The sequence below is a fragment of the Lichenostomus cassidix genome, chromosome 4 (assembly GCF_008360975.1).
Source record: "Lichenostomus cassidix isolate B80296 chromosome 4, HeHo_3.0, whole genome shotgun sequence".
Lineage (NCBI taxonomy): Eukaryota > Metazoa > Chordata > Aves > Passeriformes > Meliphagidae > Lichenostomus > Lichenostomus cassidix.
Window position 1 is genome coordinate 1,677,978 of NC_139484.1, and position 13,499 is coordinate 1,691,476.

At 42.6% G+C, this 13,499-nt stretch overlaps 1 protein-coding gene across 4 annotated transcripts in view; it reads left to right on the plus strand.

Moving 5' to 3' along the window:
• Positions 1 to 13,499, plus strand: part of ANK2 (ankyrin 2) — a 188,313-nt gene that overhangs the window by 102,689 nt on the left and 72,125 nt on the right. For all 4 annotated transcript variants that reach the window (XM_085057566.1, XM_085057567.1, XM_085057565.1 and 1 more), the window contains 8 exons: positions 3,885 to 3,983; positions 4,631 to 4,828; positions 7,703 to 7,801; positions 7,973 to 8,071; positions 10,461 to 10,559; positions 10,791 to 10,988; positions 12,728 to 12,826; positions 13,370 to 13,468. In XM_085057566.1, coding sequence (XP_084913692.1) covers positions 3,885 to 3,983; positions 4,631 to 4,828; positions 7,703 to 7,801; positions 7,973 to 8,071; positions 10,461 to 10,559; positions 10,791 to 10,988; positions 12,728 to 12,826; positions 13,370 to 13,468 — 990 coding nt within the window. The remainder of the gene's footprint in view (positions 1 to 3,884; positions 3,984 to 4,630; positions 4,829 to 7,702; positions 7,802 to 7,972; positions 8,072 to 10,460; positions 10,560 to 10,790; positions 10,989 to 12,727; positions 12,827 to 13,369; positions 13,469 to 13,499) is intronic.

Consider the following 13,499-nt stretch of genomic DNA (forward strand, 5'->3'; position numbering starts at 1 on the left):
TATCTCCTTTTTTTAGACCTGCATCCTGACAAAATAGGTTTGGCTCTGCTATTTCCATATGGTAACCATTGTAGCAGGATCTTGGGCCTGCCTTGGCACTGTGCACTGTACAGTGTTTCTTCCTGCAGTAGTGCTGTTGTGACATTTTCTCCTCATCTTCCTACATGCACAGAGCACTAATAATTCATTGGCAGCTTTTGCTGTTCATAAAGCCATGTCAGATTATAAATATCTAATCACAATGCAGATATTTCCTATAAAAAATTCAGTGGCTTCATATAATGCTTACAAGGGAGTGGGAAGGGGTGTTGTATGGATTGTCTAAGAAAGTTATATAGGTAATGATTTATTTGGAGTTATGTTGCTGTCTTATACTCAAGCAAGTACATGGTATATTTTTTGCGGTATTTTTCAAATTTGTACTGTGGATGGCAGACCTGGAGGAATGCTTTACAGCATATTTAATTATGCCAAGAGCTTAGAGCAAGAGGGAGACTCGTCTTGTTCATTTTTAAAGAGATGAGGTTTAGTCATAATGAAAAATGAACAAATTAAAGACCTATATTTCTTGAGAAAATTTAGACAATTTTGCATGTTTGACATATGGAATACTAAAATTTTACTTCACCCTTATAAAAATGAGATCATGCAGCTGTAGTTTAGAATAATTCTTTGATAATTTGGCCTTTGATGTTCATGTCTATCAGCAGTTTTTGGTCGAATGAGCACTGAATGTGAGCAACTGTCCTGTGAAGATGCTGCCCACATAATTTCCCATTAAAAATCCCTCATAAGCACAGCTTCTTTTTGTCTCAGTGTCTCTGGTAAGCTGAAGGAAAGCATTTGTGAAATGACCCAGTAATTCATTTTTCTAAGCCCTACAGTTAGGAGTAATGCATAGAATTCAGAATTAATTTTGCAGGTTAAGAAATGACCAGTGATTGATTTTCAAGGGAAAAAAAGGCACAAGTTTACCTTATATTTTGAGAACCATTTAAGAGAGAATTAGGAATGATAGAATTTCCTGGCTTCTGTGCACACAGAGAGAATTGTCTTGTCATTTCTAAGGGTGACCCAGCTGTTGGTTACATTGCAGAGCATGAGTTAGGAGAGTACCACATATGTGAACAGCAGAACACCAGGTGTGGGATGTCACTGGGGAGATTAAAACATTTAACTCCTCATTCCACAGAATCTGGGGTGAGGAGATGAATGTTGAACTTCTTTAAACATAAAACTGCTGAATTTCTTGTCTCCTGTCATGGCAGCATTTGTGTTTATGGAATATCCATTATCTGTTCTTGAAAGGCTGTGTACTTCTGACCCAGGGTTGGATGTCCTGTCAAATGATGTGCCTGATACATTGGTCACTAGATGTTGTTCAGTTAGCAAAGGAATGATTAAAAAAGTACTTAAGCAAACTTCTGCAATCAATTTGAGAGCACTTAGGCTCATTGCAAATAGCTAACAGTGCAAAAAAGGATTAATTTGGTACACCAGTGTGTCTCTCCATGCTGGTTCATGTCAGCTTGTCCTCATTGTTTTCTGTACTAATTCTTCTACTACAACAGCTATCTTTACAATTTCCCTCATCTTTGAATAGAACATATAAGTGAAAGAATTTAAAGTACTAAATATACGATAATTTTAAAATATACATGCTGTTTTCCTCAGAGCAGAAAGAGGAAAGGGAAGAGGATTCTGTGGGATGTCCTTAAAGCAGCTATGGCAGGGTGGAATAGGATAGGCAGCAAAATTCTATCTCTGCTTTTAAAGGGATTTGTAGATAAGAAAAAGGAGAAATAATGTTTTTTTTTTTAGACAGACTTTCTTAGGGAGTTGATGTGCTTCTTAGCTTGTATTTTTCTTTTCTTTCTCCCTCTTGGGATTTGTCCTGCTTTTTTCAAGGCTTCACACAATTCTCCTTTTTTTTCTGCTTTATTAAATAGAGTAACATCAAAGCCACCACGCAGATAGGGAAAGTGCACCTCCCACATTGATTGAAAATGTAGAGCACAAGAGGCCAGAAACTGGAAAAAAATGCCAAATAAATACCTTCCCTAGAAATGCACTTGGGATGAATTCTCACCTTAGTAATGCCAATGGGAGTTATCTGTATGAATCCTTCTGGCCACAAGATGATAATATATCTGAGTTGTTCATAAAAAGACTGGCTTTGGAGGACTGTGAAGTTTCAGTACAATAAAAAAAACAAGTAAGGTAGTTACACCCAATTCTTCACACTGACCCCCCATATGCCAGATGCTGAAGGCTGCAAGTTCTGGTTTTGGGTTTGATCTTGCATCTGTTGAATTTCATTGCAAAGCTTCTGTGGGATTTAGGGATGCCTGTGAGACAGTGAGCACCAAGGCACACCTAACCCTGTTACATGTGTCTCAAAAACTTCTGGGAAAAGTAAGTAAGTAGGGGAGAAAAACTCCTCCTGCAGACTTCTGCTCCTTGCAGCAGTGGAGCTTTGTGGTGCTGCTCACTTGGAAAGGGCTCTGTGCTTTGGAAACTGGGCATGAGGGAGGCTCTGCTTCTTGGAACTGTTTTTTGTAGAGTGCTACAGGGCTGTGTTTGCTGAAAAGAGGTGGCAATTGTAATGGCACTATGTCTAGAACAGTGTGTAGTATAGAGCTACATTTAATTTTAAAATGTTATTAGTAGACGTGAAAAGACAGTGGTATAGGTTTCCTCCAACCCCAGCAAGGTAAACAGTCCATCTGTGTATGTGTGTATGAAGCAGGGTCACTAACTCTTACTTATTGCCATGTTTTTGCAGTTTTGCTGCCTTTTTTGTCTCTGAGTAGCTCAGACCAGTATATTCTCCCTTTGATCAAGCTGTTACTGGATTCTTCAGTGAGCTCCTTAGAGTTATAGTATCAGTGTCACCCAAGATGAGCAGCATGTCGTAAAGGGAGACAGCTCTTCTTGTGATTAAAAACTACTCTCATTTCACCTTTGTAAAGCCACCTCTGTTAAGTGAGTGTTGATGACATCTCTGAGTGCTTGCTTGAGCAATACTGAGAGCTAATGAGATGAAAACTTGGCTTGCCATATCCTGCATTACCTTTTTCTGTCATTCAGGACTAATATTCTTTTGCAGCCATTTTTCTAGCCTCATATTTATTTTTCTGCATGAAGTCCAAACTCTACAAAAGCCACCTGGAATTCATTATCCTGTCCAAATACTCCATCAATGTATCTTTTGCTATGACTGCTGTGATCATTAATAGCAGCCTGAGCCTTTTGGTACAGAATGATGTTCTGCAATGGAAGAAAACTATTGTGGAGTTGGTGGTGTCACAGCAATTCTAGCAAAGATTGTTAGCTCTCTGTTCACCCCTCAATCTCAGAAATGTAAGATTTGCTTCTGTTTGTCTCTCTCTTTTTCTCCGGTTTTCAAATCTTCTTTCTCTTGATACCTGTTTAAAAGCAAAAGAAAATTCTAGAGCTGATTTTCTAGTACGAATATTTCTTGTTTCATCCCTGCATCAAAAGCAATCTAAAGGACAATGGTTGATGTGTAGAGAGTCCTCAGCCCAGCAGGCATTACCCAGGAAGAGGCAATGCAGTCTCAAAGCTGTGCAGAGGGGAGAGAAGGGGAGGAGAGAGTGCATGCTCATATTATCCTCTTTGATAAGAGATTTGAGCACACAATGGGCTTCTTCTGTCAAACTGTAACCTTAGAGTGTCATTTACTGCTGGTGCAAGGAGGAACAGGGATGAAACTTCATGTTGTGGAGCCAGCTTCAGTTAGGAGTCAAAAAAGGAGCTTTTTCACGTATGTGTGGGGCTGCATTTCTGGAGGGTTGTTCCCCAGAGTGCCAGGATAGACAGCTGGGGATGTGCTCATTTCTTTTCTCTCCTTTTGCTTTAAGGATGGGCTCACCCCACTGCACTGTGCTGCAAGAAGTGGCCATGACCAGGTTGTGGAGCTGCTCCTGGAGCGAGGTGCCCCACTGCTCGCACGGACCAAGGTGTGTATGTGCCGTGTTAGAGTATGGAGTACCTCTGTGTAACCTTCCACACAACTTTCAGTGTCACTGAGAGGACAAGGAAGGCGACAGGAATGTATCTGTCCTCCCAAAGGAGATGTATTAATGGGTAGAATGATCCAAAATAACATTTTCTTACATAATGAGGGACTATCCTCTCCAAATATATGAGAAGTATACACTTCTTTGCCCCTCTCTCTAATATCAGACTAAACCCATGACATGGAGTGCTACTGCCAGCACTTCACTTGTGTTGCTTCCTGAGACCGAAGGACACAGAGATGGGAAAGCTGGATCAGTCACTCCTGAGAGGTGATTCCTGGTACATATCTCCTGATTTGTCATATAAAATAACGAGAACTGTTTCTCCTATTTGTTTGTATGGACTGTTTTAGACTTGGACAATTATTTCACTGTGGTGTTCTTCACATCTGGACAACACACATCTAGAATTAATGCATTCCCTACACATTCTCTCTCTTTGGTGAAACTAATGAGAGGGAAGATTCCTGTGTAATAGCAAAGCCCCCACTGTGCAGCGCCTCCCAACAACAAATGTCCTTCTTATATGTGCCACTATCTTAAGTGGGGATTACTAGAAGTTGCCGTTCTGTTTCCTTCTGTCACAGAATGGACTCTCTCCACTCCACATGGCAGCCCAGGGGGACCATGTGGAATGTGTCAAGCACTTGCTGCAGCACAAGGCTCCCGTGGATGATGTGACGCTGGACTACCTGACCGCCCTGCACGTGGCTGCTCACTGTGGCCACTACCGTGTCACCAAACTCCTACTGGACAAGAGAGCCAACCCCAACGCCCGTGCCCTGGTAAAGCTGGCCCACCTGGGTCGTGTAACAGAGCTCTTAATAGGAAAGCTAAGTGAGAACTGTCAGCAAAATCTGCAGCCTTAAGCAGGAGTAGTAGCCACAGGGGTGTCACACCTGCTGGGTATCAGTGCTTTCTGTGCCTTTTATCCTTAGGCCTAGTCATGGAACACATCCTGTGGCTGGTGGCTGTAAGTGTCAGGTCTGAAAGCTCTGCAGAGTCCCTAAAATCAGAGGTGGTTCTAGCTGATGTTGATGTATGCATTGCTGTTTTACTGAACTAATGGTTCAGTTTTCCATAAGGGGTGATACGACACAAAGGTAATCCATGAGCTTTCAGCTGAAGTGCAAATTAAGTTAATTTGCATAGGGAAAATGGTTTTAAAAGCCAATATTTCTGCATTTATCAACTTACAGCATTTTCCTCTATTAAGGAAAAGTTGCCACTTTTCTTTCTTTTCAAATACCAGTTCTTATGCTTACAGGACACCAGGTATGAGTCCTTTCACTCACTGATCAGACTATTGCCCCTAACAAAGAGAAAAACATCACATTTGACTCTGGAAACATTTCAAGAGTCTTTAATGTATCCAAAGCCAGACAAGATTCTAATTTTCTCTACTAGGAACTGTTAGCTGGCTGGTAGTTCAGCATATTACACTGTGTCAGGGAAAGAAAGAGTCTGTGAACACTTGAGATGCTTCTGCATGGCTGGAGTTCTGCCATTGCCTGCTGTACTGGGGGCCTTCACAGAACTCCCACTGCAGGGCACTCAGATGCCTTCCCCAGTTTCCTGCCCGCAGTAGGACCCAGTGCTTTTCTGCGTAGGCTCTTCCTATCCTGTACTTTCTTGGAGCTGACACCATTTTTTGTTGGCCCTTTCATACCCACAAATCCCATAGCTCCTTCTGCTTCCTCCTCTTCTGCTTTTCCTGCTTTGTCTTTCTCAATGTCATCTTCACTTGGTTGATCTTTTTGATGCTGTTTTCCTCCTTTGTTGCTTTTCTTGTTGCTTTTCAGTCTTCTGATAATCTCTAGCTGCACTTTTCTCAGCTACCCACACATGCCCCCTATATCTTTCTTTCCTTCCATGACCAGAAATAAATCTTCTGTTCCCCTCCCTGCATGCCTCCCTCCCTCCTTGTGAAACATCTGAAACAAAAGGAAAACACCCTCAGGCTGCTGCTTCTCTGCTCTCTTCACTCCAAACTGGTTTTCTCTCCCTCCCCCCTTCCCTTCCCCCCACCATTTCCTCTGTCTCCCATCAGGGACTTGTCGCCTCTGGCTTGTTGATAGTATTTAATATATTAAATGAACCTCATAATTTCTGTTAGTGATACATTTTTTTCTGCCTTCTCCTCTTCCCCATCAAGCAGTTCCTGACTGAAATAGCAGTAGCAGAATTAAATCAACTGAGGCAGTAAAATTCAGTGAGAAATATGGTAACTTCTGAAACAGTAAAACTCCCTATGAAGTATGTTGAGAGATGTTGTGTGGGAGGTAAAATATCAAATGATTTTGATTCCTTCTTTAGAAATTGAAGAAGCAGTAATAATATTCAGCAGAGTCCTGAGATGGAATAAATATTGCCAAAAATTCATTTTCAGCTACATTTAAAAAGATAACTTTTAATGTTTGCAACATGCTTTGGGGATACAAGCACTATGTGAGTTCTTAGCTTTTGTAGTTTGTATATGCTTTAAAGCACCTTCAAATCAACTAGTAATTAACATTTCCCTTAACAGAAGCAGTCTGTAGAATAATTGTCATGTGCTTATCTCTTCCCATGAGCTAAGATTTCACTGCTAGGTTCTGGTTACTGCTGGTTCATTGTTTGGCAATACTGATCCTCTTCATTAGAAAACGTAGCAATTTTTCAACATTATCTAAAAAATGTGCTTTTCACTAAAATGTTCATATGTGGTGAGTAATGTGTTTGTTGAGCTCCAGGCACACACTTAACCTGCATTAACTTAGTTATGACCTGCATAACTCATCATCAGGTTATCACGACTCCACAGCTCAAGGGGTTGTTCTTTATTTAAGGAACCTCACAGAATGCACATGCACACTCAAACATGGATATTACACCTTAGGTGGATGTATAATTATAAAACCAAATACACAGATGCTTAGATTACAAGTAAAAAGAAAATTAGGTTGGAATCTGGAAGAAGTACTCTGTTCCTCTCTCCTTCTTAGTTTAAGTGGCTTCAAACTGAAAGAGGGTAGACTTAGATTAGCTATTGGGGAGAAATTCTTCTCTGTGAGGCTGGGGAGGACCTGGCACAGGTTGCCCAGAGAAGCTGTGGCTGCTCCATCCCTGGAACTGGCCAAGGCTAGGTTGGATGGGGCTTGGAGCAACCTGGGCTAGTGGAAGGTGCCCCTGCCCATGGCAGGGAGTGGAACAAGATGGGCTTTAAGGTCCCTTCCAACCCAAACCTTCTGTGATTCCATGATTCTCCTGAAGAGGTATAGGAAATGCTTTATAAAGGCACTGATTCCAAAGTGATCACTGTAGTTCTTAGATCTCCCTTGTGTTAGGTAATCTTGAGAACACTCTAAGTGCTCCTTACAGATACGTGTGCAGCCTCAGGAATCACATGCACACACACATAGAGTCAGAAGTCAGGATGGGCATGTCTGTATTTGGGGTGTGGAGGTGGAGTTTCTCTCCATTGCCCAGGGAAAAAGCAGCAGCACTGCTTTGTTTTGCCTCAGATAGTGGGAAATGTCTGTAATTCGTAACCTGTTGTGCTTCAAGAACAGTTGCTTGTGGTAGTCTAACAGTGTACTTGTGCTCCCAGTGTGCCAGCATGGAGCTGTATGGGAAGTGTGGCTGCATGTTTCTAACTAACATCACTGTCTTTTGCACAGAATGGTTTTACTCCACTGCACATTGCCTGCAAGAAAAATCGCATCAAAGTCATGGAACTCCTGGTGAAATATGGGGCTTCAATCCAGGCTATAACAGAGGTAGCAAAATGTTTCATGTCCTGAAGAAACATTCCTTCTCTCTCTCCTTTTTTGCTTCCTTTTTTCTGTCTCTCCTGTCATTCCACACTTTCACGTATGTTTTATTTAAATCAAGAAGCCCATCCCTACAGCTGTGCAGAGGAGTAAAGCTGCTCTTGCTTTGTTTCGCAGTCGGGCCTCACACCAATACACGTGGCTGCATTTATGGGCCACTTGAACATAGTCCTCCTTCTGCTGCAGAATGGAGCCTCTCCTGATGTCACTAACATTGTGAGTATGGCTTTCATTAGAACCATCTGGTCAGGACCTCCAAAAAGTCTCTGGCCTACCATGTAGCTCAACCAAAGGTCACATCTTAATGATACTTTATGACTCTATTGCATTTTAGGGCAAATTGTTGCAACACTTTTAGTGAAGAAAGGAAAGTGATGGCTGTATATGTCATAATAGCCATCTCTGGTTTCACATATTCTACAGCAATGCTTGAGTAGGTTAAGTTTTCCTCAGAAATGGACAAAGCTCACCAAAAACATCCAAGATGGATTATAAGCCACGAAGTCTGTGTTTCCAGTCTGAAGGATGAAATTCATGTTCAAATGGCTCTGATTTCTGCCTGTGTAACTTCACTGGCTGCCATGAAATTGTGTCGTTCCTGTCACTGAAAGAGTATAAAATGCTTCAACCCCAACAATTAAACAAAAAGCAAAACTGGAAAACTCAAGATGTCCCTCTTAGACAGGAAATTCCACGGACTGGTAATTAAATCTGGAAAATGTGACCTTTGGAAGGTAACACAAAATGCAGAACCTGACTTACCATAGGAATCAGTGTTTGTATACCAACAGCCTGGTTACCAAGAAAAATAACAATTTAAAAAATTATAATTTTCTGAGATGTATTTCATAAGATATTTTACTGTTTGAATTTGTCAATATAAACAAATATTCAGCTTGGCACCACCTGTACTTTGAAAACAGCTTTTTACAGTACATGAGGTTATAGGTTAGTGTTCCCAAGAACAAAACCAACAAAAATTTAGTAATCCAGGTATACTGGACTCGTTAGTTTTTCTCAGTTAAAAAAATCTTACATGGAACCCAGTAAGCATGTGGAATTGTTCATGTGCATCATTAAAACAGACTTTTCATACTTTTTAATAGAAGCAATCTTTATGTAAGAACTTTATTGATAATAAGAACCAACATAAAATTCTTGTGGAAGCAATTAAAAATACTTTAATGTGTCACCAGACATTTGTGTGCAAAGTTTAACACTTTACAATTTCTGCCACACAGGTGGCTTGGCTTTCACTTGGTAAGATGAGGTTCCCCATTGAATTACTGTTTCCAAAACCTAAATTGCTTTGCTAATTCATGTACAAAAGGGTCATTGTAGAAATTTGATCTTTACAGTGTTTTTCACATCTTAAACAGCTCATTCTTCAGGTAATAAACTTTATATATAGATGAAATAATTAAGATTTGTAGCTAGGGTTGTGGGATTTTGTTTGTTGCATACTTGCTAATCACAGCTGGTAATAGAATGTTAATTTAAAAATGACAAGATAAATCAACTCCTGGTGAAGAGTGTTTGCTGTGATTAAAAGTTCCTATTAGCAGGCAAGCTTAGGCTGCTTCTTTCCCTACATCTAGACAAGGACAAGGATGATGCTGATGTAAAAGGTCTTGACTAGAGTGCTCATTTTGGCAGTTGCAGTTAAATTGATAGTTGAGGGGATAAAGGCCTTACAACAGAATATTCTCCAGCTCTGGTGTAAGAAAAATGAACAATTAACACAAAGAAATGATGAGTCCTGCTGTGTTCTCATGACATAACAGATGAATAGAGCTCCTGGTTGTGGAACTGTCACAGGACGTGATGTGCCAGATACTGGTGGGCTGCACAGGGACCACCATTTCAGTCCACTTTGGGACATTGCACTCAAAGAACAGAGCCCAATTAAACTAGGAATGCTGTCCTCAAGGAATTTTCATTTTCAGTGTTTCTTTGAAAACCTATGCAAAAAGTAAATGCTTTGAATAGTCCTGATCTGAACTTCCATATCACTCCAGTCAGCTTTTCAAAATTTCATATTCTTCAAATTCTGTGAGCTACAAAAGGCTTGAAACAAGATTGATTCCAGAGCCTGGAGACAGACCCACACTGCCGAGCACAGATTTTATACATTTCATGTGGCAGCTGAGTTGTGCTCAGCCATTGCAAGGCTTCCTAATGCTGCCAGCTCCACAGTGTGCAGGAAGGGACCATCTGGAAAAATATCCCCTTCCATCTTGAGGCTCCTGGGCCGTGCAATCCCTAGAGAGAGACAGGCTCAGCAGCACACAAGCTGATGCCCTGTTACACAGAAAGCTGAGGGACATATGTGACCAGGGCAAGTCTAGATGGTACAATTTTCCTAAGACGGGGTTTTCCTTCTGTCCCTCAGTGGTTGAGGTTATGTTTGAGATTGCCCAGTTTGCAAACCAAGGCACTACCAGGCACAATGACATGCACTCAAACCCCGCCCTGGGGCTGAAGCCAGAGTCTCAGCTGGCAGATGGATGGGTCTCAGCACAAGTTGTCATGGGTGGGACTGACGCTGTCAGAGCTCTCCCTTCACGGAGGTTTAGGACACTGAAGTGTTTTTGCTTTTCTGCAGCGTGGAGAAACTGCTTTGCACATGGCAGCACGTGCCGGGCAGGTGGAAGTGGTTCGCTGCCTCCTGAGGAACGGGGCCCTGGTGGATGCCCGAGCCAGGGTAGGTGTTCTGCTTACAATGTTTTTTTGCTTCCTCTTAAAACCATGGCTGAAGCAGAGGAGTTAAAGCAATCACTCACCACCTCCCTCTCCTCCATTACTCCATTTTTTCTGTTATCACTTCCTATGGTTCTGCAAGACAAATGCATAGGAAAGTCTGTGGGGAGCAGCAAGGATGTTGTGTTTGGGGTGATTCCAGCCACGCTAACAACCCACTCGATTTGAGTTGTAGGAAGAACAGACCCCACTGCACATCGCCTCTCGCCTGGGCAAGACAGAGATCGTGCAGCTGCTGCTGCAGCACATGGCTCACCCCGACGCCGCCACCACCAACGGCTACACCCCGCTGCACATCTCTGCCCGCGAGGGGCAGCTCGACGTCGCCTCCGTGCTCCTCGAGGCAGGCGCCTCCCACTCCATGTCCACCAAGGTAAGGCAAAATGCTTCACATCCCTGTGCCAGTATGGATGCTCAGGAGGAGGTCTGTTCTGTGATGAGTGTGCTTTTGTTGTGTTCTTATTTAATCAGCAACAATCCAGTGGACTGCAGTAATGTATCACAAGTTAATAAAATTTAAACTTACTTTGCTGTCATCTAAAATTGGGTTTGGTTCCTGCTGAAGCCAAATGCAGATATTGATAAATACGTGGTTACAACAGGTTTAAAATGTCCTTGTTTTCTCCCTTTCCCTTTGTCTAACAGGGAGGGCTTTTTGGGGCAAAATTTCCAAAAAGGAAAAGGGGATGGTAATGACACGTTGTTTATAAACAGGCCTCCTTTTATTCTTCAATAGCTTGTTTACTTAAATAGTAAAATAATTCTGCAGTGTGCTAGCTGAAAGGAGTGTTCCTAAAACATAGAAGTCAGCATCTGTCCAGTCACACTGAAGCTGAATCTATTTTCAGTGGTTCTATAAATGAGGTGTCATGTGACACAACTGGCCATTTTTTCTGGCGTTATAAAAGAAATACTCTCCAGAATCACAAGTAGGTTTTTTATCCAAAAATGGTACCAACAGATTCCTAACAGAGAGATGAACATGTAAGAAAGTACCTGTAAAGAGAATTATATACCAATATACCTTTTCCAAATTTAAAACATTTGATAAGTGAGAATCACGTAATTCTCATTTATTTATGAAAGTATCCTTGGTTTTACCACTGGAGCTTAAAACATGTTTATGAACAACGAGGTGTCTTCTGGGGTTTAAAAGACTAAACCAGCAATTTTCAAATTATGATCTATGGATTACTGGGAGCGCTTGCTGTTCTCCTTTTATCCAGCTGTTAAATCACATTAAAATGGCTAAAAATACACTAAATACTTTCCTAATTTCCCATATTGCTTGATGGCAATTAGTATTGCAGGAACATTCTATAATTATGAATAGGAGAAGATGGAGCCTGCTAGATAATATCTTTTTAGACCTGTGATTCATGAACTGAAAATGCTTGAGATTACCCCATATAAACTCTTTCTGAGGTGGAATTAATGGAACTAAATGGTAATGGCAGTAAACATTAAACATCACTTATGTGCCAGGCAAATAGGTCATTGCAGCTTCCCAAAATTACTGTCAGGCTGCAGTGCAGGCTGCCACCTACTGTCATACACCCATGAGCTTTCCTTACCAGTTTTTCCATTCAAACAGGCAAAGAGAAGGGCTTTTTTTAGCTTCAGTAGGACTCTGTGATTGTATGAATACACCATTCCAAGTACAAATAATTTTTCAACAAACCCTAACGGAGGAAGGGGTTTAGAGTTTTTCTCGACGAATTTAGTTGGTGTTTCATTGTTACTGGCGACGATTGATGCAGGAAATAATTCTAAAGCTGTTATCAGGGAACAAAAAAAGGTGTAGCTGGTTTGGGGTGTAAATTTGAAGAAGTGCCTTCATTGCCCCCACACAGTGTGTGCTGCTAGTACAGTTTGTATCAGATAAAACGTCTGCCAGCCTGACAGCACGTACATAGGGAAGAATAATTAGAGGGAAAGTATTTTCCTGTGTTTCATGCTTCTCAAAGTGCTTGTGAGAGAGGCTGCTCTTTCTAGGTTCAGCAATCGATTCTGAGGTTGAAGAATAAGTGCTTAGCACATAGTTCATAAAAGAGAGATGTCAGCATGACCTTTAACACAAACATCTGTGTTTTATCTCCTGGAATTTTTCAGAAGGGATTCACACCGTTGCATGTGGCAGCCAAATATGGGAGCCTGGAAGTGGCAAAGCTCTTGCTGCAGCGTCGTGCCTGTCCCGATTCCGCCGGCAAGGTACTGCTGGGGAAGCAAAAGTCAGCAGTGTGTCGGGTTCTTCCTTAAGGAAGAGCTGTGTGAAATATGCACCCCAAGAAGGCCGTGGCTGCTTTTGCATGGTTACTGTGGCTTTGTTTGGGTCGTGTCCCCCCAGGGAGATGGTTGAGTGCTGTTATGCAGCAGTTGGGTTTGGGTCTATGGCAGGAGGGTGCATGGCTGCTCTGAGGGCAGGTGTGTGCCTGTGCCTCAGGAAGCACCGGTTCCATCAAGCTACTTAAATTCCCCATGGATAAACACAAGAGCAAAGCTCAGGTTTCCCCTGGTGTAGTGTGATGGAAGCCTGCGGCTGCCCTCCTGGTTCACCTGGTCTGCTGCTTCTCCCCGCTAACAGCCGGCTGCCTGCCATGGCCTTGCTGTCCATCCCTACTGCACTCCCGACCCCCTCTGTCCCTTGCAGTCCGCTGGACCCCTCCTCTCCATGCTGCTGCCCCGCGGTGTCCCGCTCCCGTTCCGGCCCCGCGCCCTGCTCCCGTAACGCGCTAACCCGTAACCCCCTTTCAGAACGGCCTCACCCCGCTGCACGTGGCGGCGCACTACGACAACCAGAAGGTGGCGCTGCTGCTGCTGGAGAAGGGCGCCTCGCCTCACGCCACCGCCAAGGTGAGCCCGCCCGCCTTGGGGAGCCGAGGGC